The sequence below is a fragment of the Muntiacus reevesi genome, chromosome 12 (genome assembly GCF_963930625.1).
Source record: "Muntiacus reevesi chromosome 12, mMunRee1.1, whole genome shotgun sequence".
Taxonomy (NCBI): Eukaryota; Metazoa; Chordata; class Mammalia; order Artiodactyla; family Cervidae; genus Muntiacus; species Muntiacus reevesi.
This window is the reverse complement of record NC_089260.1, coordinates 5,639,648-5,667,365: the sequence shown is the minus strand read 5'-3', so window position 1 is coordinate 5,667,365 and position 27,718 is coordinate 5,639,648. Positions and strand designations below refer to the sequence as shown.

The 27,718-nt window shown below is 40.8% G+C and overlaps 1 protein-coding gene across 1 annotated transcript in view; it reads left to right on the top strand.

Annotated features, from left to right (window-relative positions):
• The window catches only part of CNGB3 (cyclic nucleotide gated channel subunit beta 3), a 176,939-nt gene that overhangs the window by 124,736 nt on the left and 24,485 nt on the right, over positions 1 to 27,718 (top strand). Inside the window, exons 12-15 of the mRNA XM_065902998.1 lie at positions 116 to 275; positions 2,336 to 2,433; positions 20,137 to 20,220; positions 26,651 to 26,769. Of these exons, the coding sequence (XP_065759070.1) occupies positions 116 to 275; positions 2,336 to 2,433; positions 20,137 to 20,220; positions 26,651 to 26,769 (461 nt within the window). The remainder of the gene's footprint in view (positions 1 to 115; positions 276 to 2,335; positions 2,434 to 20,136; positions 20,221 to 26,650; positions 26,770 to 27,718) is intronic.

Here is a 27,718-nt window from a genome sequence, read left to right as displayed (position 1 = left end):
AATCAGGTAGTCAGCATAGAATGGACTGTGTCATATGAGAACTCTTATTCAACTGGGCTTATAGTAACTTCCACTTTCTCTGCTGAGTGTGGAGTGACCATATTTGTGGTTTTAGATGCAAGATGTAATTGGAGCGGCTACAGCCAATCAGAACAACTTCCGCATCTGCATGGATCATACCATTGCCTATATGAATACTTATTCCATTCCTAAGATTGTGCAGAATCGGGTCCGGACTTGGTATGAATATACGTGGGCCTCTCAAAGAATGCTAGGTAAGCATTGCAAATTACTGATTAAGTCCCTGTAAACCGTGTCCCATAATGAAAATCCTGTAAGGCAGCAGCAGAGACTAATTGGATTTGAAGAAAAGATTGGGGAACAACTAAATAATCTTTAAAGCACTCACTTAATACCATGGGATTTTTTTCTCAAATCAGACATAACTTACTGATCATGCAAATCCTGGAAGGCTTGCTAAATTTTCTTCAGTGCCCAACAGATGCTAGATATTACACAATTACCTCATCTAATCTTCACCCAAAAATGGGGAAAATTAGGTGTTACCAACCCCCTTTTAGGGGACAAGGAAATGGAGGCTCCTAACTGAAAAAAAAAATTGGCCAAGGGCACAGAGCCAGCAAATGGCCTAAACTGAGCTCAGACACGCACCTGTTCTCCAAACTCTTGCTCTGTCTGCAACATCATCCTCTTCCCAGAGCTCAGCGCTCAGAGCAGCGATCTTTCAGGCCACGCTCAGTTACAGGTCCCTTCCAGGAGACCCTTTATCATTCATGTTGTCTACTGTTAGTACCATAGCACTGAAGGTAAAAATAACATTTACTAACAGTTATAAAGTAAGTTAAAGATAATGTGATACTTAACAATAATCAGATTCAACTTTTAGTTTGCACCTCACCCTATAAAAATAAGAACTGGTGCTACTGAGAAGTCAGAAAGGTTACTGACTTCAGAATGCAAATTACAGTGTGATTCCCAAATCACGAAGTTCCCAAAAAGCAGGTAAGAACCACTGGTTGTTGATGGTTTTCTTCTCCTCCTTGCTGGTCTTAAGAGATGCCAACCACAGGTTTAGAACATCTTCCTGAATCTAAATGACGAAAAGCAAACCTTTTCTTAAGCACCCACAAATACTCCTGATGGCGCCTCACGCAGGGGGAGGAGCAGGAAGAAAAAGGGTAGCAGATCCCTTCCTTCTCTCCCTGTGGACCTGGCTTCAAACCCTCAGCTTAGGAAGGACCTAGAGATAAGAAGCCCTTGGAAACAAAGAGCTGTGTTTTTATAGGAAGGACTTTCATATTTAGAATCAATATTTGAATCAAAATTAGACAGCATGGATTGTTTTTTTTCTAAATGGATGTAAGAAACATCAAAAATAATCAACTCTCAGAAACCCATACTATACTATAGACTAAAAATGTGTAGTTTTGTTCATGGACCGTTTTTGTTCATGGACCATTTTATCAGCCTAAAGACCCATCAGAGGATGAGATGGTTGGATGGCATCACTGACTTAATGGACATGAGTTTGGGTAAACTCTGGGAGTTGGTGATGGACAGGGAGGCCTGGCGTGCTGGGATTCATGGGGTCGCAAAGAGTCGGACACGACTGAGCGACTAAACTGAACTTAAAAGGCCCATCATTTAATTCCCAGGTTAAAAAAATCTTTAATATATTCACATTGTTCGTTGAGTTAATAAGCAAGGAAATAACAATCATTTGACTTTGCTCACTTAATACATTTCTTCTTTAGATTCCACTCCCAGCCCAGCCACTCACCACTTACGCACAAACAAGGCACTTAACACTTTTTTGCCCTGAATTTCACTTCCCCTTTCGTTTCTTCTTTCCAGAAAGCAGGAATGAACATACTTAGGGTTGTCCCAAGCATCCAATAAGATCATGACAGAACTCTGTAAGCCACGTGGTACTCATTATACTCATTATTCTTGCCATCCCTAGGATGCTAGAGCTGTGGAATCAGAAGATGGGAACTGGATCCTTTTCCCACCCCAGTGAGCTCACTAGCCTTGGCCCCAACCTCTCTAAACTTTATACCTAAAGCTTCAGCACGCACAAAGTTCTGGAATTAATCAGAACTGTCCTGTCACCAATAGTGAAAATAATTTCTTTTCCAATGTGACGGGCATGCATGTCCAATAAAAGGAACAAAAATATAGACAGTGGTGCAGTTGTTTATTTACAAAGCAGGAGTGGGCGTTTTGTTTCTGTTATTGTTTTAATGTTTCCTGAACTTCGGTATTGTTTACTAATGACTCTTCTTTGTGGGTGGGTGTGTTTATCTCTTTGAAGATGAGTCCGATCTCCTTGAGACACTGCCGACCACCATGCAGCTCGCCCTCACTGTTGACGTCAATTTCAGCATCATCAGCAAAGTCGACTTGTTCAAGGCAAGTGCTTCTCCAGCTCGTAGGAAAGGCACCACCCACATCAATTTCCCGAGAAATATCAAAGCTCTTCCTGAATACAGCATCTATGATTTTCTGCCCTATTTTTAATAAAATCAAAGTAATCTGGAGACTTTACGTGAAATTAGAGTCAAATAAACTATGGGTCTCTCTTCAGCAGATGACTTATTCTTTAGCAGCCTCTCTCTCCTAATTGGTGTCAAAGAAGAAGAGCTCTTCAGGCTCTTCTGGCATTAATTTAAATATAATTAAACTCTACAGCTCTATGTCTTTGCTACTAAGCACGCCATTTCCCATTTATGAATACACCTTGGCAATGCATGACAATCAGGCCCCAGGTTAGCTCTGGATTGGCCTGACAACCAGCGAATCAGTGCCTAATTATGCCTCTAATACAAATGATTTGGATTCAGACGTTTTACATGGCCAAATTCAAATTTAGAGGCCTTTTTTTTTTTTAAGAAAAAATGTATAGCAAAGAAATTTTAATGTTTTGAATGTTTCTAATTTTCTAATTTTTCTCTTCTTAATGCATTACATTACATGTAAGTAACATGTAATATAATTTTTCACCTAACACTTATTCTGTGTGGGGCACTCACTGATTCATCTATTTAATTAACTCATTCAACAACATTTATTCAGTTCTTACTATGTTCCTGGCACCATTTTAGCTACTAGGAATTTGACGGTTAAAAATAAATACTTGCACAGTTGGAGCTTAAATTTCAAAAGAGGGGAATGAAACATCAATATAGAACATGTGTGGAGGTGATAATGCTAGGAACAGAATTAAACAGGTTAAGGAGAGTGAGCGTGGTATTGGCCAAGAAAGGTTTGCTCTAGGCAAGTGCAACTGAATATCTGGGCAGAGGACAGCAGGAAGCGAGGGCGTGAGCGCGCAGGTGCTGGCAGCAGGAAAGGAGGGGTAGGCGGAGAGGCTGCCCTGCAGGAGGACGGACGAGAGGAAGCTCTGGTCTGCGAGGCTAAAGGCACAGTGATGTGCGGGAAAACCGCAATGATAAGTCGGGCAAGTTAACGGGGGGCTTTGGAGGCTGTGGCGTAAACTTTGGGTTGTCCTCTGAGATGCAGAAACCACTGAAGATCTTGAGCAGAAGGTGTCCTACTTGAGATCTTTTTGAAAGGGATCTTTTCCTGCTGGGTGGAGAATAGATCATAGAAGAAAATATGGAAGTCAGGGAAGCCAAGGAGGGATCACCATCTGCAGAATTCTATAGGGATCATGGCACTCAGACCCAGAGGAGTTGTAGCAGAGTTTGTGTGTATGTGGGTGGGTGGGTGGGTGGGTGTGTGTGTGTGTGTGTGTGTGTGAGATCAGTCGCTCAGTTGTCCCACTCTTTGTGACCCCATGCAGCAGAGTTAAGAAGTGGCCGAATATTGAATGCATTCAAAGAAAGAGCCTATAGTTTTTGCTATTTGATTGTGTGAAGAGAGAAAAAAAATCAAGGATGATTCAGGATTTAAGCTGAGGAACAGTAAGAACAAAGATGCCATTTGCAAAATAGGAAATTTTAAAGCAAGCATAGAGTGAGAAGGATAGAAATAGATTGTTTGGAGATGTGTTAGTGTGAGGTGAGAACCAGACTTCAGATGGAATGTCATGTAGGCAGTTTGATAAATAAATCTGAGCTCAGAGAAGAGGTCCAAGCTGGAGCCATAAATTTGGGCAAATGAACATATTGATGGATTTTAAGATAAGGACTAGATATGACATAATAGATGTAACCCACACAGAAAGACATGACTTGAAAATAGGAGAAAGACACTTTTGCGTAAACGATGAAGAGGCAGACACTGTATGCTGAAATGGTTAGGCAGCGTCGCTCTCAGTATTAGCTTAGTCCAAGACTGCAGGGAACTAGAGCTAGGTCAGTATCCTAGACCCTTTTCTTGGGTGACATGTCTTGTTCTAAATTTCCATAAGGATTTGAATGAAGATATAAACCATGTGATTTTTCAAACTGGCAGATGAAACAAAGTCAGAGGAATAGTTATAAATATGTTAGATGACAGAACTTAAAATTAACTGAATGCTTTGAAACAGTGAGCAAAACCAAGATTAACTTCCATAGGCATAAAAGAAAAATCCTGAATTTAGTCCTAACATTATAAAAAAGCAATAGTTTTATAACAACTTTTCTAATACCTGGGAGTTTTACTTGACCTCGAGCTACATGTGAGACCATAAAGTTATACACAATATTGCCCTAAATTTTAACCTAATATTAGTTTTCTTGATTATTGCAACTACATTTGTATTAACACATATGGTAAATAACCAGTTTTAAGAAGTGAAGTGAAAGTCACTCAGTCATGCCTGACTTTTTGCAACCCCATGGACTATACAGTCCATGGAATTCTCCAGGCCAGAATACTAGAGTGGGTAGCCTTTCCGTTCTCCAGGGGATCTTCCCAACCCAGGGATCGAACCCAGGTCTCCTGCAGTGCAGGCAGATTCTTTACCAGCTGAGCAAAAAGGGAAGCCCAGTTTTAAGAAGGACTTTGACAAATTAGAGTATCTTTCAGGAGATAAGAAGTACGGATTGAGTAGAGGACCAAGAAGACAGCAAAAGAATGATTTTAAAAACAAAATTATTCTATAACAGTACAAATCAGATCAATGATTGCTTACAGTTGGGTGGTAAGAAGATATTGACTATGAGGAGACATGAGGGAATTTTATGGAGTGATAGAAATTTTTTTGTCTTACTAGAGAAGTTCCACAATGTATGCATTTATCAAAATTGATCTGTCCTTTAAAATTTATATACTTAACAGCATATAAATTATTCTTCAGTTAAAAAAAGAATGGCTTCAAAAGAAAATGTATAGATGCTGAGTATATTTAGTTATTGGGAAAATTAATTCAGTAGCACCAGTAGTTACAAGGAGTAATGTTTGTTAAATGAACAAGGAATAACATTTACTCCCTATTTCGGCAAAATAGCGTTCAACTGTAAACCCCATTTCTGAACTGCAGATACATCTACTGGAATAAAGCATTCTTGGAGGAAAAGGCTTGGGTCTGATGGTCTTGATCCCCACTGGAGGGGTCTTAGAGGAAAGAGAGAGGACAGGAGGGAAGGTGCCCTGGGATCATTTCCTGGAGATTTTAGAATGTAGTTTCCTAATTGGAACGTGGTTTCCAATTTCTAGTACAAGCACCACAGTGGAAGCTCTGGTGAAGTAGAAACATCATAGGATGCATTCGGTTTTCTGATTTTCTATCAGGGAGACTAGGAAAGGTATTTCTACCTTGATTAACAGGTGACTCTAAATAAATCGTTTTCAAGCTGCAGCTTGCAATTCATTCGGGGATCATGAATTCAATTAAATGGGCCATAACCAGCATATAAAATAGACACGAAAATATCAGAGTGCTACACGCATAAATAATGGTGAGCATTGTACTACAAAATTTTTGTTTCTATTATTTATTTTTTAAATATACATATACATATCTATGGGCTTTCCAGATGGTGCTAGTGGTGAAGAAACTGCCTGCCAAAGCAGGAGACGTAAGAGACACGCATTCGATCCCTGGGTCAGGAAGATCCCCTGGAGGAGGGCCTGGCAACCCACTCCAGTATTCTTGCCTGGAGAATCCCATGGACAGAGGAGCCTGGAGGGTTACAGTCCATGGAGTTGCAAAGAGAGTCAGACACAAATGTGTGACTTTCATTTCAATGACTAGTTTAATTGAGAATAAGTGAGAACAACCAGCTAAGTTTTAAAGAAAACAAAAGCTTTAACTGATACACCAACAACTTTTATGAAATTATCTCTGACTTGGGAAGTTATCAGTTTCCAGCCTCAAAGTTATTTTCTTTTGTTTTTGCATATATTTTTGGAACTCCGTAAAATCAACAATATCTGATTGAGAAAAAAAGGTTAGATCTTCACATGTTGCTACCATTTTACATAGATTCATTCTTCCCTAACATTTCCATTAAAGATGTAGTTCCTTCCAGAAAGAACCCATTTCCATTTATATTTCTGTTAAATGAAAAATGTTATTTTTTTCCCTAAAGCCAGTGAAGTAGAAAATAAGCAGGTATGGAAAAGTTCCTAAATTTCTTTCTTTTCTAAACCTCAGGAAGACAATCTTTGTAGTTGACACAAATTTGTTACTTTCTTAGGGAGGAAATAGACTGATGAGGGAATCCTACACCCTTAGCTCATAAGTTATACCCAGTTGATGGGAGGCTTCTCATTCATTCAGAGTTTACTGAGCGCCACCTCTGCCCTCGTGAGCCTGAGGCTCAAAGGAGAAAACCTTCGGGGCTTCTGTGCCCAGAGGGTCCACGTGCGGCCTCGGAGTGAAAAGGGGGTGGGTCCCAGGCAGGAGCCTCGCTGTCAGGCGTTAGGACCAGAGCACGTGGGGAGAACTAGAGACGATCTGGAAAGGTCAGCTGAAGCCAAGCCGAGGCTTGCGGGCCGATCCTGCGGGCCGATCCTGCGGGCCCAGGAAGCTGGAAAGGAGGACGCCAGCAGCACAGGTTTCAGTTTTCCCAAGACCAGAAGTGGGGATTTCAAATAGAACAGAACATCCACGGATAACAACAAAAAAAGTGACTGTCAACTGTTAACAACCTCCGTATCTTGAATTCTCCCTGAAAATGGATCTTCCATATCTTCAAAAGGCCAGAAAGCAGGAGCAGAGAAAGAAAGAGATCGCGCGTGCACACACACGCACACACACACAGAGAAGAATCTGAGCCCAGGACTCGGGGCTGGCGGGCATGCTTTCCAATCTTCAGGATTGGGGTAAATTTGAAGTACTTGAAAACCATTTAATTCACAAATACCTAGTGTAAGATACCCTAAAGAATACGCAAAGAGTTGGACAGGACTGAGCGACTGAACTGAAAGAATGCTGTAAGTTCCTATCTTGAATCTCCAGTCAAAAATTTCACAAGGACTTTTCTCCACTTTGTAAATGTGTGAAGGGATGCAGAGGTAGTAGAATGTGTTTGTAATGTAGCACCAGAAAATAATTCTATGCTAAATAAACTTGCTTCAGGTTTTCCAAAGATATACGTCTGTTGCTTTAATTGGGCATTGTATTCAGTTTTTAAAAGGACAGTTCAGTTCAGTTCAGCCGCTCAGTCGTGTCTGATTCTGCAACCCCATGAACCGCAGCACGCCAGGCCTCCCTGTCCATCACCAACACCTGGAGTTTACTCAAACTCATGTCCATTGAGTCGGTGATGCCATCCAACCATCTCACCCTCTGTCGTCCCCTTCTCCTCCTGCCCTCAATCTTTCCCAGCATCAGGGTCTTTTCCAATGAGTCAGCTCTATGCATGAGGTGGCCAAAGTATTGGAGTTTCAGCTTCAGCATCAGTCCTTCCAATGAACACCCAGGACTGATCTCCTTTAGGATGGACTGGTTGCATCTCCTTGCAGTCCAAGGGACTCTCAAGAGTCTTCTGCAACATCACAGTTCAAAAGCATCAATTCTTTGGCTCTCAGCTTTCTTTATGGTCCAACTCTCACATTCATACATGACCACTGGAAAAACCATAGCCTTGACTAGAAAGACATTTGTCGGCAAAGTAATGTCTCTGCTTTTTAATATGCTGTCAAGGTTGGTCATAGCTTTTCTTCCAAGGAGCAAGCGTCTTTTCATTTCATGGCTGCAGTCACCATTTGTAGTGATTTTGGAGCCCAAAAATATAAAGTCTCTCCCTGTTTCCATTGTTTCCCCATCTATTTGCCATGAAGTGATGGGACCAGATGCCATGATCTTAGTTTTCTGAATGTTGAGTTTTAAGCCAAATTTTTCACTCTTTTCTTTCACTTTCATCAAGAGGCTCTTTAGTTCTTCTTTGCTTTCTGCCATAAGGGTGGTGTCATCTGCATATCTAAGGTTATAGATATTTTTCCCTGCAAACTTGATTTCAGCTTGTGCTTCATCCAGCCCAGTGTTTCTCATGGTGTACTCTTCATAGCAGTTAAATAAGCAGGGTGACAATACACAGCCTTGATGTACTCCTTTCCTGACTTGGAACCAGTCTGTTGTTTCATGTCCAGTTCTAACTGTTGCATTTTGACCTGCAGATTTCTCAGGAAGCAGGTCAGGTGGTCTGGTATTCCCATCTCTTGAAGATTTTTCCACAGTTTGTTGTGACCCACACAGTCAAAGGCTTTGGCATAGTCAATAAAGCAGACCTAGATGTTTTTCTGGAACTCTTTTGCTTTTTCGATGATCCAACAGATGTTGGCAATTTGATCTCTGGTTCCTCTGCCTTTTCTAAATCCAGCTTGAACATCTGGAAGTTCACGGTTCACACGCTGTTGAAGAGAATTTTGAGCATTACTTTGCTAGCGTGTGAGATGACTGCAATTGTGCGGTAGTTTGAGCATTCTTTGGCATTGCCTTTCTTTGGGATTGCAATGAAAACTGACCTTTTTCATTCCAAAAGACAAAGTGCTTCTATTTCTTTCCTTTTAACCCTGTGAAATCTGTGTATTTATTAGGGAAACAGTGAGTGTCCTCATGCTTTAATGAAAGTACTGTAAGTCATGCTGGAGTAACCCAAGCTCTAATACGGACAGCGTTCCAGGAAGGTGCTCCATCGGTCCCTGATCTTTCATTCCCAGGGCTCTCACCACACACCTTGCTGCACCCAGTTGTCATGTGGCCCCTGTGTCAGGGCACTCCAGAGAATCAGCCTGCCAGTGATGGAGATGCAGGAGATTCAGGTTCTGTCCCTAGGATGGGGAGATCCCCTGGAGAAGGAAATGACAGCACACTCCAATATTCTTGCCTGGAGAACCCCACGGACAGAGGAGCCTGGTGGGCTACAGCCCAGGGTGTCGCAGACCTGGACACAACTCGGGGGTATCTATTTTAAAGAAGGGCTCATGTAAGCATGAGGACCGACAGATCCAAAACCTTCAGGACAGGTCAGCTCGTTGGAAACCCTGGCAACTGTTACTGCTGCAGCTCAAATCCAAAGGCAGTCTGGAGGCAGATTTCCCTGCTCCTCGGGAACTTCAGACTTTTCTCTGAAGGCCTTGTTGGATGAGGCCAACCCTCAAAATGGAGTGTACCTTGCTTTGTGTGCATGCATGCTACATCGCCATGTCGTGTCCACCTCTTTGTGACCCCATGGACTGCAGCCCACACGGTCCTCTGTCCATGGGACTCTCCAGGCACGAATACTGGAGTGGGTTGCCATGTCCTCCTCCAGGGGATCTTCCCGACCCAGGGATCAAACTCTTACGTCTCCTGCATTGTCAGATGGGTTCTTTAATTCTCAAAAATCATAGCTACTGTTTATTGGGTTCTGCTTGCACTGTATTATCTTCTTTGTTACCTTCTCTCAGTTAATTCTCCCATCAAGCCTCTGAGAAAACTTTTATCACCCTTCATTTTACAGAAAGTAGAAGCTATTTACCTGACTGAGGCCAAAGAGTGGGAAGCAAATTTTTACTGCACAGGCTACAGTCTTAGCAGTTGGGTGATGAGACCTTTCAGCTCCCCACCAGCCCTGTCTAGATAAGTGGTAAGGTGCTGAGAAGTGTCCCCAGAGTCAAAACCCAAGAAAGCATCCTTCGGTGAATGTCACAGACTTAGACTTGGCACGCCGGTTAGTTTCACACCAGATACCTAAATTACACACGCTTTGCTACTCTCCTACTAACACCTTGTAACTCATGTGGTTTTTTTCTCTCTTGTTCTAAGCAGGTAGAACTAAAGTCACAGAATTTCACCAAAACTTTGCTTCAATCAACTGTGGTGAATTAGTAAGATTTGCTCCTTCTACATGGGGTGATCAGAGTTTCCAAAGAGCTTTAAGATGGATAGTCATTTTTTGAAATTCTTTTTCACAAAAATGGGTCTCTTTTTCCAGCCCAAGCTCAAGTATTAAGCTAATAAGGAGTGATTCATTCCTATGAGGTTGGACAATTTTCCTTCCTATCTGATGATTTATTACTTTTGCATTGATTTTTAAATATGTTTTATCAAATTAAATGCTAGGGAAATCACATTTTGCTTCTACCACTAAATTACCAGAAATTGGAGAAAATTTAGCGAAAGTTCTGTTGCGCCACCTAGTGTGGAGAATTAAGCTTGCATCCGTTAGAAACAAAAAGAGCCCCCTGCTTATTGGTAGGGCTTCCCAGATGGGTTTCCCTTGTGGCTCAGTTGGTAAGAATCCGCCTTGATGCGGGAGACCCGGGGTCGATCCCTGGGTTGGGAAGATCCCCTGGCGAAGGGAAAGGCTACCCACTCCAGTATTCTGGCCTGGAGAATTCCACGGACTGTATAGCCCATGGGGCCACTTTTCCAGGGGGCGCAGTGGTACAGAGACATGAGTTCCATCCCTGGATCGGGAAGACCCCGGGAGTAGAAAATGGCAACCCGCTCCAGAATTCTTGCCTAGAAAATTCCAAGGGCGTCCAGGGGCTTGCAAAGAGTTGGACACGACGGAGCACGCAGGGCCCAGCCCCGAGGTCGGAGAGGAAAGCCCCCAAACTGGAAACGCAGGTACCAGCAGCCTGCCAAGGAAAGCGCGACGCTTCTCACTGCTTGCTGCCCCGGTGAAAATGCGGGCCGCCCCCCAACAGGACCCCTCCCGGGGGCGGTGGCTCGTAGAGCCTGGGAAGGCTGTGATGTCAGAGACAGGAAGCACGCGGAGGGGAGCTTGGTCTGGGATAGCAGACTGAGCCACGGGAGGAATGGGAAGGGCGCTGTATTTCTTCCCCTCACCCGAGGTCCATCTGTTCACGTGTTTCTTCCCAGGGGCCTGAAATCAAAGCATCACAGGAGGCTTACTGCTTTTCATTTTTAACTTCATGTTTAACCACGGTGGTATCAGTAATATCGCTGCTGCTGCAGCCGCTAAGTCACTTCAGTCGTGTCTGATTCTTCATGACCCCACAGACGGCAGCCCACCAGGCTCCCCCATCCCTGGGATTCTCCAGGCAAGAACACTGGAGTGGGTTGCCATTCCCTTCTCCAGTGCATGAAAGTGAAAAGGGAAAGTGAGTCGCTCAGTCGTGTCCGACTCTTAGAGACCCCATGGACTGCAGCCCACCAGGCTCCTCCATCCATGGGATTTTCCAGGCAAGAGAACTGGAGTGGGGTGCCATTGCCTTCTCCAAATACTGTGGCTAGACTTGTTTAGTGTTCTGACATTGACTTTATAACCCACATGAACTCTACTCAACAGAGCATGCTGAGCAGTCGCTCTGTCTAAAGCACGAGTGGGGTGCCTCAGACCCTACACCCTAGGGTCACAGCTCTCCACTGCCTCCCAGAAAGTGGGCAGACTTTACATACATAAGGTGACATCCTTGGCTGCTGTGTGATAATTCAGTAACTCAAAACATACAAGGCGCTTATATCAATACATCAATACAAGTGCATTATTCATATATTGTGATTATTACCAGTGTCCCTGAGGAATAGAACTGATTCAGCCACAGAGGAGTTTTCACGCAGGTAAAACCAGTGTGTGGCCATGCTTGATCCTAGGAAGATGGATTAGATTCATCCTCGGGGTTGCATCCAACTTGGGACTTCTCATTTTGACTGTGATACTGAGGCTCCTAGAAAAACAGAATTATTGTTTGTTCTCAGGGAAAGCCTGATGGAAATGACTCTCCTCGTGTTTGCAAATATGAAGTATAGGGTTTGGTCTAATATCACGTAGAACTCAATAAGTTATGCCATCATAGTACCTTGCAAACTATTTACCACATTTGACTTTGCTGCTCCCAAAGCTAGCAATCAATAACATGACTGGCAGAGTTGATAGTATGGACAGCTGGGTTCAGAATTCCAGTCTATACGTATCGCCCATCCCTGGTTTAATGGGAGTGCAGTTTCAGATGGCCCAGAGCACGGCCTCTTATAACAAACAGGGCTGAGTTGAGAAAAGCCTTGGAGACTCTTGTTTATACTTGGGGGTGACTGAAAGTCCCAGCAAGTTATATATTACTGATAATATCTTAAGTTCTTTTTCAAATAACTTAGGGAGAATGAGCTTAGAAATGAAGAAATCCTTCAAGACTGAGAAGGTTAGCGCCCAAAGATAAATTGGGCCCAAGTTGATAAATTTACCAACTTGACAATTGGGTTCAGTTTGCCGGTATTAAAAGGACTTCCTGGGTATGGGAACCATCATCTAGCATATAGCTCATGTGCTGAATAAAAATAGAATTTCTCCCAACTGCATTCAAATCTCCAGAAACCTTATTCAAATATGAGTCCAATTTTATACAGCACTGAACTTCCCGTTGTTGAAAAGAGAATGCTTTCTAACAACTTCATGACGGATGTCAGGCCTTATTTATTTAGTACCTGGCATGCCCCCAGCCCTGGCAAGACACCGCAGAGATGGAAGCCACAGTCTTGCCCTGTTGCTCAGAGTGTAGATTAAACAGCGCCCGCCCCCACACACATCCTGAGGAGTCTTTCTCCAACACGTCTTCCACGTGTGAGCTCAGCTGAAGAGTCAATACACGTCCTCAGCCCCTGTTCCCTGTTCCCTGATCTAAACTCCAAGAGTGTTGACAATGTGTTAATGAATGTCAGCCCTCACAGGGAGGTTGAGAGAATTAAACAGATAAAAGTAAGAAAATAAACTGTAATACAAATGTACAATGAATACATACAAAAGCGCATATTGACACTCTCACAGGTACGCTCACGTTATAGAAAAAGGAACATTTATGAAACAATGGCTGTGTGCTGACTTTCTGATAATCAGGAATTTTCCTAATTACTTCTATAAAGGAAATGGAGCTGCATTATAGAGAAAAAAATGCCAACTCTGGGATGTGATTCTTTTTAATCATATGATAATGGAACAAACTGTATCTCAAGAAAACAATCATTTGGCGGGGGAGGGGCAGAGATAATTATTCTCAAATGCATCATAAGATATAACAGCTTCATAATGCAAACTTTATTTCACTAAGCCAAAATAGAGAAAGGAAGGACCCAGTCCTAAATCACAGTTACCCCAAGGCCAGTGGCAACCTGTCCACAAAGCAATCATTAGGGTCCAGAATCAATTTATGAAGTTTAAGTTGTAGATTTTTTTCTAACACACAATTTCTATGGCCTATTTGCATGAATTAATACATATTTTATGCAAGTATATTAATAAAAATATATATTTGTAATGGTTCATATGTTTTTCTCTGAGGAAATCCAAGACAGAAGCCAACAGCTCTCCTTTTACGTATTTGGGCATTTCTACTGAGGGAAGCACTAATTGTTTGCTAAGTTTTTTTAAGGCTTGTCTCCTAGTTTGGTCCAGTACCTCCATCAATTAGGTTTCTTTATAGTGCTTTCTGCCAGTGAGTTAACCTGAAAAGTAAAAAAAGATGAAATGTGGTCCTTTTCGAAGATGATTTTGTTCCTACAAACAATCCTAGGATGTGTGTTTTACTTTATTTTTACTATTATTAATAAAGGTTAAAGGTGAGGTCTAATCAGTTATGCCCAGTTCCATTCTCTTTTTTCCCTCCCCAGAGGTGGCCACTCAGAAAATTTTAAGAATACCCTTCCAATCCTCATTTTTATTTTACTTTTTATCTATAAACATCAGTGACAGGCAGTATTATTTTGTTCAGTTTTTTTTTTTTTTCATAGCTGGAGTCATAGTGAACATATTCTATAGCTTGTTTTTCTGCAGAACACATTATTTGTTGAATTCAATCACATATAGAGAGAAAGAGAACTGGTGTATTGATTTTAGCCACTTTATGCTATTGCAACCTACAAATCTTCAGTATTTTTATCTGTCCACAGATTGCCCTTTTGTTGTTTCCAGTCTTTTCAGTACTGAAAATAATACTGCCGCCTACATCTTTACATTTATGGAATTATTGCCATAGGAAAATAAGACTTAAAATAATTAATAATTCCTATTAACATAACATAACACAGCTGGGAACTTTCATCAAAGTTCATTCCAGCAGGAATTGTTTAAGGAATAAAAACTTTATTTTGGCCTCAGTTCAGTTCAGTTCAGTTCAGTCACTCAGTCATGTCCGACTCTTTGCAACCCCATAGACTGCAGCATGCCAGGCCTCCCTGTCCATCACCAACTCCCGGAGTTTATTCAAACTCATGTCCATTGAGTCGGTGATGCCATCCAACCATCTCATCCTCTGTCATCCCCTTCTCCTCCTGCCCTCAATCTTCCCCAGCATCAGGGTCTTTTCCAATGAGTCGGTTCTTCACGTCAGGTGGCCAAAGGATTGGAGTTTCAGCTTCAGCATCAGTCCTTCCAATTAATATTCAGGACTGATTTCCTTTAAGATAGACTGGGACTGCAAGGCCTACACATTATATTGTATTTTGGTCTACACATTATAGTTGTAAAAGTTAAGGCCAAAAAAATCAAATTTCAAATTATGCACATTAAAATAAATGTAAGTAGATTTTTTAAAAGATCTTCTCTTTCTGGTCATTTGCAATGCTAATTCTCTATGCATGGTAAGTTGCTTCTGACTCTTTCTGACCCGAGGGACTGCAGCCCGCCGGCTCCTCTGTCCACGGGATTCTCCAGGCAAGAATACAGGAGTGGGTTGCCATGCCCTTCTCCAGGGGATCTTCCCAACCCAGGGATTGAACCCATGTATCCTGCATTACAGGCAGATTCTTTACCGTATGAACCACTAGGGAAACCCGTTATTCTCCATAGGTATAAAAAATTGAGAGTTACCTTCATTGCAGTGATATTCTAGTCATGCTTAAGCTTTAAGAACTTCCAGATATATGCTAATGAATTTTCTCTAGAATATCAAAAACACAAACTTCCTTTAGTGGGGGAGATCTTAAAATGAAGCCAAAGTGTTTTTTTTCCTAAAAGAGATCTGAGTGATCAGAACGTTAGTTTCTGAAATGAAATTTCTCTGAATCAATGACAGCATTGAAAGAACTAGAACACTTGAGCCATAGTTAGAGAAGCTTTGCTAAAAACAAAATAATAAATTTTAGAAAGAAATTAATGTTTGTCATTTGCCTTAACAAATACGATAACCTATGAGACATACTAGAGGTGAAGTAACTAGAAATAAAAATTATGCATTTTGCAGTAAGCAAATAAATAGCAAAGAAAGAAGCGGTACATTTCTCTCTTCCTCAAAGGACCTTTGTACATCTTTGCAAATACAAATCATACTCATCAAATGACTCAGCTTTGTCGCCCACATGAGCACCTTTTTCCTGTTGCCCGGCCCCCCACCCCCGCCCCCGTCTCCTGTCCGCACTCCCAGGCAGAAGTGAGAGTCCCCTGTGTTAAAAGTTTTATGGATATTTCCATGACATAACTTAGAGCACGATTAAATTTACCACAAGTTACTGTTTATCTGTTTGCTTAAAACGTCATTCCCAACTAGACTCACTCTCTTTCACCTCCGATTGGACCAAGGCCATGGTTCATAGCAGCTTCTCATCATCACGTGTTGGACTGTGTTAAGAAGGTATTCCTATTGGCTTCAGCCTTTCTCTCTATTCAAGAGAACCAAAAGCTATAGTTTCTCAAATAAAATTTTAAATCCTAGCTTCAAGTTCATCTGAATGCTTCTCACCCATGGCTATTTGAAAATACTTCAATCATAAATCATTAACTTTCCTTATCAGTCAAGCAAGCCTGAGGTCTAAATTTTATATGGATCTAGGTCAAGTGTTTGCTACTGAAATTATTATGGAAACCTATGATTGCTAAAGAAATTATTATCCAATCCATGAACTGGAGGTCGATCCTTTGCTTTTCTACCGGGGGTCAGTTATCTGAAAATAATAATGACTCTAAAAAATGGACAAGGACAAGCACAAAAAGAAAGCAGCTACATGCTAACAGTTCTGGGAGGAAAAACTAAAAATATTTGATGAAAGTCAGTCGCTCAGTCATGTCTGACTCTTTGTGACCCCACTGACTGCAGCACGCCAGCTTCCATGCCCATCACCAACTCCTGGAGCTTGCTCAAGCTCATGTCCATCGAGTCGGTGATGCCATCCAACCATCTCATCCTCTGTCATCCCTTCTCCTCCCACTTTCAATCTTTCCCGGCATCAGGGTCTTTTCAAATGAATCAGCTCTTTGCATCAGTGGCCAAAGTATTGGAATTTCAGGATTCAGCATCAGTTCTTCCAATGAACACCCAGGACTGATCTCCTTTAGGATGGACTGGTTGGATCTCCTTGCAGTCCAAGGGACTCTCAAGAGTCTTCTCCAACATCACAGTTCAAAAGCATCAGTTCTTTGGTGCTCAGCTTTCTTTATGGTCCAACTCTCACATCTATACATGACTACTGGAAAAGTCATGTATGTAGCTTTGACTAGACAGACATTTTTTGGCAAAGTCATGTCTCCGCCTTTTAATATGCTGTCTGGGTTGGTCATAACTTTTTTTTCCAAGGAGCAAGCATCTTTTCATGGCTGCAGTCACCATCTGCAGTGATTTTGGAGCCCCCCAAAAATAAACTCTCTCACTGTTTCCACTGTTTCCCCATCTATTTGACATGATGTAATGGGACCGGATGCCATGATCTTAGTTTTCTGAGTGCTGAACTTTAAGCCAACTTTTTCACTCTCTCCTTTTACTTTCATCAAGAGGTTCTTTAGTTATTCTTCACTTTCTGCCATAAGGGTGGTGTCATCTGCATATCTGAAGTTATTGATATTTCTCCCGGCAATCTTGATTCCAGCTTGTGCTTCATCCAGCCCAGCGCTTCTCATGATGTACTCTGCATATAAGTTAAATAAGAAGGGTGACAATATACAGCCTTAACATACTCCTTTCCCGATTTGGAATCAGTCTGTTGTTCCATATCCAGTTCTAACTGTTGCTTCTTGACTTGCATACAGATTTCTCAGGAGCAGGTCAGGTGGTCTGGTATTTCCATCTCTTTTAGAATTTTCCACAGTTTGTTGTGACCCACAGTCAAAGGCTTTGGCATAGTCAATAATGCAGAAATAGATGTTTTTCTGGAACTCTCTTGCTTTTTTGATGATCCAGCAGATGTTGGCAATTTGACCTCTGGTTCCTCTGCCTTTTCTAAAACCAGCTTAAACATCTGGAAGTTCACAGTTCACAAACTGTTGAAGCCTGGCTTGGAGAATTTTGAGCATTACTTTGCTAGTGTGTGAGATGAGCGCATTTGTGCAGCAGTTTGAACATTCTTTGGCATTGCCTTTCTTTGGGATTGGAATGAAAACTGACCTTTTCCAGTCTGGTGTCTACTGCCGAGTTTTCCCAGTTTGTTGGCATATTGATTGCAACACTTTCACAGCATCATCTTTTAGGATTTGAAATAGCTCAGCTGGAATTCCATCACCTCCAGTAGCTTTGTTTGTGGTGATGCTTCCTAAGGCCCACTTGACTTTGCATTCCAGGATGTCTGGCTCTAGGTGAGTGCTCACACCATCACTGTTATCTGGGTCATGAAGATCTTTTTTGTACAGTGCTTCTGTGTATTCTTGCCACCTCTTCTTAATATCTCCTGCTTCTGTTAGGTCCATACCATTTCTGTCCTTTATCGATCTCATCTTTGCATGAAATGTTCCCTTGGTATCTCTGATTTTCTTGAAGAGATCTCTAGTCTTTCCCATTCTATTGTTTTCCTCTATTTCATTGCATTGATCGCTGAGGAAGGCTTTCTTATCTCTCCACGCTATTCTTTGGAACTCTACATTCAGATGGTATATCTTTCTTTTTCTCTTTTGCCTTTAGCTTCTCTTCTTTTCTCAGCTATTTGTAAGGCCTCATCAGACAGCCATTTTGCCTTTTTGCATTTCTTTTTCTTGGGGGCCATCTTGATCACTGCCTCCTGTACAATGTCTCAAATCTCCGTCCATAGTTCTTCAGGAACTCTGCCTATCAGATCAAATCCCTTGAATCTATTTGTCACTTCCACTGTAATGCAATGTAAGGGATTTGATTTAGGTCATGCCTGAATGGTGTAGTGGTTTTCCCAACTTTATTCAATTTAAGTCTGAAGTTGGCAATAAGGAGTTCATGATCTGAGCCACAGTCAGCTCCCGGTCTTGCTTTTGCTTGTTGTTTAGAGCTTCTCCATCTTTGGCTGCAAAGAATATAATCAATCTGATTTCAGTGTTGACCATCTGTTAATGTCCATGTGGAGAGTCTTCTCTTGTGTTGTTGGAAGAAGGTGTTTGCTATGACCAGTGGGTTCTCTTGACAAAATTCTGTTAGTCTTTGCCCTGCTTCATTTTGTACTCCAAGTCCAAATTTGCCTGTTATTCCAGGAATCTCTTGATTTCCTACTTTTGCATTCCAGTCCCCTCTAATGAAGAGGACTTCTTTTTTGAGTCTTAGTTCTATAAGGTCCTCATAGAATCGTTCAATTTCAGCTTCTTCAGCATTACTGGTTGGGGCATAGACTTGGATTACTGTAATATTGATTGGTTTGCCTTGAAAGTGAACAGAGATCATTTTGTTGTTTTTGAGATTGCACCCAAGTACTGCACTTTGGACTCTTTTGTTGACTATGAGGAGTAGAAAATCTAATGAAAGTAGAAAATTCCAAATCTCTATGTGAAGTGAGATTTTTGGAACATCTACAGATTTTTCTTTAACCTATTTTATAGATAAATTTTTGGCTCCCATGGTGGCTCGGATGGTAAAGAATCTGCCTGCAGTGTGGGAGGCCTGGGTTCATTCCCTGGGTCTGGAAGATTCCCCTGGAGAAGGAAATGGCTACCCCCTCCAGTATTCCAGCCTGGAGATTCCCCAGGGATAGAGGAGCCTGCAGCTTACAATTCATGGGGTCGCCAAGAGTTGGACATGACTGAGTGACTAAGAACACACACACATAGATAAATTATCATTATTTAGACAGAGAACAAATATAGACATATTTTCAAACAAATCAAATTTGTTTCTTACACTACTGAAGTGAATATGAACATTCGTTTATTTAACAGATATGGTTTTTGTAATCCTTAAGTACAGTTAAAGAAGATGGCATGTTGGGGAAGAGAAACATACAAGTTTGCAAATGTAATATCTCATAATAGTATGAAAGATGTTATTAGAAAGAAAAGCATGTTGCAAATATCTTATATGTCAGTGTTAATATATTAATAATCAATTGTTATTACCATGACATTACCATAATCTTTAATACTTATCATTTACTAAGATTATGTTAAGTTTTATATGAGCAAAATTTTGCTATTACAAAATTAGTACCATTTAACTCCCATTTAACAGACTAGGAAAATGAAGCTGTGAGATACAAAGATACACAGCAATAAGTAGTGGAAACAGGATTAAAACCCAAATATATCTGCATGAGTGCATGCTTAGTCACTCAGCTGTATGTAACTCTTCGTGACCCCATGGACTTCAGCCCGCCAGTCTCCTCTCTCCATGAGATTTTCCAGGCAAGAATACTGGAGTGGGTAGCTAGTGCCTTCTCCAGGGGGATCTAATATATCTGACCAGCATCTAAATTCTAACTATTATACTGTAGGTATGTTTTTTTTTTTTTTTCTAAATTTTGAGCTAAAACAAGTCCATATCCACTGGCAACTAATATTTTAGCATCAACACAGACAAAACTCTATTACTGCTTATTTCCACTGCATTTTAAAATCTCTTGGAATATTTGCCTTTTAGCTGTATCAGTAAGGATTATTTTTCTCTTTATCATTTTTCCTTAAGGGCTGTGATACACAGATGATTTATGACATGCTGCTAAGATTGAGGTCCATCGTCTATTTACCTGGTGACTTTGTCTGCAAAAAGGTGAGCGCCTGCAATTTTTCAAATGCGTGACTCATAAATAAATATATTTGAAGAGTTCAGATACAAGTCAAGAGAATAATTTAAACAAAATCTGCCCAAGGTGAGTTCCAAAGTATGAAAATAACCATGAGATGCAATTCTGTAAAACAATAATGTGCTTTTGGATTTCAAACTAGAATAAGACAATATGGATTTATTACTTATATTATAGGATATGAGTGTGGGTGGTCTGAAAAGTTGGTTTGTGTATATGTAAGTCATCCACTGTCATACCCCATTAATTCCGAATACCTTCCCTTAATTCTACCTTTTCCCTTAAGAAGTGAAAGGTGGTCCTGCCCCTTTTATGTCTTCAGCAAACTATCAGTTACCTCCATTTATCTCACCCAGTTAGCGGATAATCAATGCCATATTTTTTAAATTTTACTGTAATTATAAAGTAATACATGGTCATTATTTTTAACATGGGAAATACATAAAAGCACAAAGCCAAAAACTCCACCATCCATAAATAACCACTATTAATATATTTCAAACTATCTCTTTTATAAATCAACTGATGGATAGTTAGAGCTTGTTTCATAAAATTAGCATCATACCTCCCTTATGTGTGAAACTCGCTTTGTCATGTCACAATATATCATAGGAAGTAATCTACAACCTTCTTTTTAAAGCTGTATAGTGTTCCAGTCTATGAATATATCATAATCAATTTCCAAGTGTTTGCTATTATAGATAACTCCAAAATGAGTATTTTTGCACGTCTCTAATTACTAACTTAAGGGAGAGAGAAGGAATGATGACCTTGGGTTTTTCATCTTGAGTCTTTAAAGACTGTGTGAAGGCAATCAGTTGTGAAGGCAACAATCAAAATTAAACGTAGAGAAGGATGAGCAGTTCAAAGAAATGAAAGATGACCCAAAACCCTAGGGAGTTTACAGACAAGTGGGGGTAAGAAGCACTTACATCATCCCAAAATAATGTGTTAAATGTGGTGGGAAAGGTACGCACAAGCTGTGGTAGGACCCAGATCGAGAGCGCTTCTCCCTGGGGCGCTGGGAAGAGATCCTGGAGAAGATGCTGGGCAAGCAAAGTCCTGAAAAATGAATCAGTGTGAACCCGGAGAAAGAAGAAGCAGGCGTTCCAGATAAAGGAAAAACGTTCACATGAGCTCAGGCAGAAAGGAAGGAACTGTGTCTACAGGGAGAGCGCATACAAGTCAAAAGTTGGAAAATTTTAGTGTCATTTATTCAGTTAAACTCAATAAATAATTTCGAAATGCTATGGGCCAGGCACTGTGACAGATGCTGGATATATTCAGCAATGAGCAGAAAAGGGTGGTTCTTGTCCTTCAGAGGCCTACTGTCTGACGCTGGGGTATTCAATTCACAGTCTACATCAGAATCACCAGAATTTAGAAGTCTGGGCTCCATCCCAGCAATTCAATTGGCCTGGTGGAGCCCACATATCAACACTTTTTAAGCCTCCCAGGTGATTCTCACATGCAGCCACAGTTGAGTATCACTGGCCTGATGGAAGAGACAAACAGTAAACAGATAAAATTAAATAAATGCGTAACTCCAAAACATGCTAACTTCTGTGACGGGAACACAGAATTTGTGTGGAGGCAAAGGTACTTAATTTCAGTTGGAGGATTCAGGTGGGGAGATTGTCAGGTTGTCAGACATGATCTTTGTGAAAATCTAAACAGAAATAATTCTCTAGTTTAAAAAAAAAAGAGAGAAAAACTAGAGAGGACAGTTTTTTAGACGAAGACTTGGGGACATGAGGCAGGACAGAACTTGACAAAAGTCAGGAATTGAAGCATATAATCAACTAGGATAATGGCGAAAGACAAAGTCAAATAGAGGGAAGGCATTTTAAGGCACCAGGTGCAGAGGTGGAAGTAATCTAGTCTGTGAGAGAGGGTACGACTGGAGACAGATCTTCAGGAACCAGCATGTAACAGAACCAATACCATAAGAAGCTCAAGAAAAGGTACATGGAAAAGACCAAGGCTGTAACTTTGAAGAATGACAGTATTTATGGAAAAGGTCAGTGGAGAAGAATCACAGAGGGCAGCTGAGAAGGACCTCTCAGCAGCAAAAGAGGAAACCACAGATGAGACATTGTGATGTTAATGAAACCAGGAATACAGTGTGAAAGCGTCAGTCGCTCAGTCATGTCCAACTCTTTGTGACCCTATGGACTGTAGCCCGCCGGGCTTCTCTTGCCTGGAATTCTCCAGGCAAGAATACTGGAGTGGGTTACCATTCCCTACTCCAAGGGAGTCTTCCTGACCCAGGGATCAAACCTGGGTCTCGTACATTGCAGGCAGATTCTTTACCATCTGAGGAATACAAAAGCCCACACAAATAAGTCCAGATTAAAAGTGGTCATACTAATGGTATGAAATCATTTTCATGAAAATGGGAAATGCAAGCCACAGCTCGATTTAAGGACCCCTTTAGAGCAATGATGCATTTAGGATGGCATAACCTTAATGCACCCAAATAGCCTTTCAATTTGCTCCAATAGCAGCAGGACTGAAAATGGAGACAACTCATAAAAACTTTAGCACTCATGCCCCTAAGCAGTGAAAACTTGCTTAACAAAGTGTGAAATGCGGAGTAGATGCAGCCCTCTCATTTCTAATTTCTTCCTCACATCACATCCACCACTTAATAATAAAAACAGATCAGTTGAGCTCAAATGAAGGAAGGAAAAAAAAATAAGCAGGGGAAAGAGCAGAAATGAAAAGACATGAGACCCAAGTCACATTTCTCTGCTTCTGTTTCTGTTTTAAAGAAGGGATTTAATTAATAGTAGACATAGACAGAGATGAAATGTTGTTACTTGACCAGATTTTAGACAGCTGAATTCAGCTTTGCTTTTGCTTTATCATTTCCACAAATCATTGTAGGAAAAGGGAAGAAAAACAAACAAACATGTTCATTAGAGGTTGTTTAAATAATTGAAGAAATGGCAGGGCTCAGGACTGAGTCTGGGGACCTAGCTAATCCTCTAAACATGTCCTAACACTGGGTTCACATTCCCAGGTTTCCCCAAAGGAGTTGGATACACATGCTTGAAAGTGTGAAAGTGTTAGTCACTCAGTCGTGTCTGACTCGTTGTGACCCCATGGACTGTAGCCAGTCGGGCTCCTCTGTCGATGGAATTTTCCAAGCAAGAATACTGGAGTGGGTAGCCATTCCCTTCTTCCCAACCCAGGGATTGAACCTGAGTCTCCGTCTGAGCCACCAGGGAAGCCCTAATCCTCTGATGGCGCCTAAACTTACTGAGTGGCTAGCTTGGACAGCTTCAAAGAGTGTTCGGGAGTTTTCCCAGGATTAATTTGCAAGAATTAATTTGAGTGTCATAATACGCTTGCCAGCCTTGGAATAGCCTTTCACAGGGGAACTCTGAAAATTTTAAATGCTCTCTCACGAAGGGTTACCCTATTGTATATGAAGCACTTGAATTTCTATACTTTCTCCAAATTAGCACATAAACCAACCAGAAAAACTTGGTTTGGTCTTATTTTGCACATGCTGTCAGACCTTCTCTCTACGGAAGGTCTACTTCATTTGAATGCTAATTAAACTTGCAGGAAAGTCTTAAATTAGCCTAGAAATATGCAAGAAATAGTGGAAGTTTTAGTTCGGTGATTATGCCAGATCTCCTTGGAAAATTATTGAAATGATCATTAAAAAATAATTAAAAGTGCTGAACTATATTTAAGTGCCCATTATGTACTTCTACCTCCAGTCAGTTGTAAAAACTGCCTTTGAAAAAATCATTCCAGTTCCTTGAGAATGACTTCATGCAAAAAATGAAGGGATATGACCATGTTCTAATCATTACTTCTTGGAGGATCTCTTGAAAAACTAATTTTCAGACATTTTCCCTCATTTTGAAAATAACTCATAGCGATTTTGTTGGTTTTAAAGAGATCAGTCTTGATACTGGATTCATCATTAAATATGGTCTATCTGAGTAGATATATCATATTTAATATACACATTATATAGTTAGGTGACATAGGTGTTGCTAGTAATGCTGTCATCTGCAGCTTCAGAAATTTGCCCAAGACATTGAATTTTTCAAGTCTCTACTGGTGGCTCAGATGGTAATGAATAATCTGATCTGCAAAGCAGGACACCTGAATTCGATCTCTGGGTCAGGAAGATCCCCTGGCAAAGGGAATGGCTACCACTCCAGTGTTCTTGCCTGGAAAATTCCATAGACAGAGGAACCTGGCAGGCTGTAGTCCATGGGGTTGCAAAGAGTCAGACATGACTGAGTGACTTACACACTACCAAATTTAAATGAAACTAATGATATCTTTCCTATATGACCTCACTGAGATTTTTGCAAGAATTAAATGTTAATATCTATGAAAATATTTTGCAGCTATAAAGTAGCATGCTCTGATCAAACAAACACAGGCATTAAAATAAGGAGCAATGTAAAATCTGATATTGTGAGTTTAAAAACACTTTGCAAATTGTAAGATGTGTTATTAGTATTGATATTATGGAAATAACTACAATTAGATCCATCTGTATTGGAATTTCTACTTAGATCTACATTTGGGAATAAACATATGCTTAATATTCTGCACAATGCAGAATCTAAATATACTTCTTGCATTGCTTCATTCAGAGATGTGCATTCTAGGCTTCCTTTTGCTTCTAATTACTGTCATGGAGCGCTGGTTACCCAGCCAAATATTAGCCAGTAAGTCAATCTGTGCCTTTATTTTCTTTCTGTAAAATGGAAATAATAATACCTACTCTAACTTCCTCATAAAAGTCATAGGGAGATAAAATGAGAATGTCACAGATGTCAGCTAAGAGATAGAGCCTAAAAACTTTAAACTTAACCTAACAGTTATAATGTGACAATAAGTAATGATCAGGAAAATAACCCTTGGTATTAAAGAACTTCCCAGAGAATGGTAAAATTATAAATTATTCATAAATGAGTTGTCTATGTTGTAATTCCTATGCTCAGCACTGGAACAAAGTAGTAAACATCTCAGTTTTTGCAGAGCAGAAACTATAATCAACATTGCTTAATCCTAAATTAATTTTAGTGTATTCTAATCTTCTGAAAATATGATTAACAATAATATTTGAAGAACTCAACTAATCTAGTCCACTCCTAAGCCAAGTATAAGAGAATTCATTGTATTTATGCTATTTTTAATAGCTCAGATTGATCAAGACTGAACTCACTAAGACATATAGGTACTATTATCCAGTTTGCCCAGTATTATGAAAACTGTCTTATTTAAAGTTTAACAGCTTTTCTTGACCCAAGTGCTGTTCAAGTCTCTTGTAAAACATATTTATTCTCTTTTGGATCCTGGAGTGAGATGTGTTCCAAGGGTCCCACAATCACCCACTAGTTTGGTGATTTGCATGACTCAGTATAAAGTGGTATTTATCACTTAAGATGTATTATAGCAGAGCATACAGTGCAGGAAAAGCAAGAAAAAGACATTCATAGGCAAAGACTAGAAAAATGAGGTGCAGATTTACTAGGACCTCCTTCCACAAGGGTCACGTGAAATGCATCTTTATCGCCCACTGTGGACAAGGACAAAATATCTCTGCCTAGGAAAGCTCAACAAACTCTTGGAGTCTAGAGTTTTTAAATGGGGCTGGTCACGTAGCTACATGACCAGCCATGGTCCAGACTACAAACCAGACACCAAGTGCACATCATAAATCTTTGTGTTCACATTAAACAGTGTTGACAGCCTGGTACACCCCGCCACGCTGCCCGAGGCATGCAGAACAACATCATTAACCAGTGGATATGTGAACACTCCAGGAGTTCAGTTCTCGGGGCTTTGAACAAGGGTCATTGCCCTGGTTCCAGGGTCCCCAGAGATAAACAAGAACTGAATAAAAACAACCTGCTGTATTAACACTTTCAATATGGAACAAGAATAATAGCTTAAGGGTCTCCTATGCCCCAATTACTAAAATGAGATCTCTGTGCTATAGGCAGAAGAGTAGAGTTCATCCTTGAATGACTGTAACCCAGGCTCTTTGGATAAATTAAGCAACGTCTTCAAAGCAGAGTAGTGGTCACCAAAAAACAAAAAAGAAAAGGTGGCTATTCTTACAATCTCTAATTTCCTCTCTCCAATCCCATTCTTGAAACAATGTGCTAGCTAAAATATCTTTGCCTATCCAGTGACGGAACACAATGCTCTCATTTTGAAGAGGATCACTTTCCTTATAATTTCTTCTCACATGATATGTCAAACTAATGTCCATAACTACCTCAAGTCTTCAGATAATTACTTTTACACTTCCTTCCTTTATATTTCTTCATCTAGGGGAGTTTCTTTAATTTGGGGCATAATTGTCAAGAATAAAGTGACTGTCCTTTCCTCTTTATATTTGGCATACAGGGAGAAATTGGCAAGGAAATGTACATCATTAAGCAAGGAGAAGTCCAAGTTCTTGGAGGTGCTGATGGCGCTCAGGTTCTGGTTACTCTGAAAGCTGGGGCCGTGTTTGGAGAAATCAGGTACCCAAAAGACACCTTGCAAATGTTGAAGACGGTCCTTTGTCATAAAAGAGAAGTCTTAGGTCATAAAATAAGTAAAGTTTCTGCTCAGATTCATCAGCGGTTTTATTGTGCTGACAACATGGATAAAATAAGGATTTTCACATTTCTATTTATCCTTTCCCTTCCTCCAAAGACCCGTTAGGCCCAGGACTTAGGTCAGTGACTGGCATAAGGTATTTGCTCAAAGTATGTTGAGCAATGGATGTGTGCATGAATGAATGATGAAAGAAGAGATTGGGAGAGTTAGGCATCAGATTGTTGGAAAGCTTGAGTGCCAGGATAAGGCAGTAGTTTTGATTAGATGAATGACAGTGATTATCGCTGTGGGACCAAATTACCTGAGTCCAAATCCCCATCCCTCTACTTAGGAACAAAAGTCTTTGTTTCTTTGTTACTTGAACCCTCTGCCCCTCATCTTAATAATTTGGATAATAATAATACATATCTTAGAGGGTTGATAAGTGAGTTAGTTCATAAAAGGCACTTAGAGCAATGTTCAGCATCTATGAGCAGCTCAATAGATATTAGCTATTGTTATTATTATTTGCTGTTGGCCAAGAGAAGTTTGTCCTAAAGGTGAGTCCCCGAGAATAAGAATGCTGCTGCTGCTAAGTCGCTTCAGTCGTGACCGACTCTGTGCGACCCCATAGACGGCAGCCCACCAGGCTCCCCCGTCCCTGGGATTCTCCAGGCAAGAACACTGGAGTGGGTTGTCATTTCGAGAGTAAGAATAGTTGACCCTTAATATCTACCAGGATATTGGTTCCAGGACCCCCACAGATACCAGACTTCACCAGTGCTCACGTTCTTTATGTTAAATAGCATGGTAGAATCAGCCATTTGAGTCTGTGGGTCCCTTGTGTGAGGGTTCCACACCCCAGGATTCAACAGACTGGCCCGCACACCT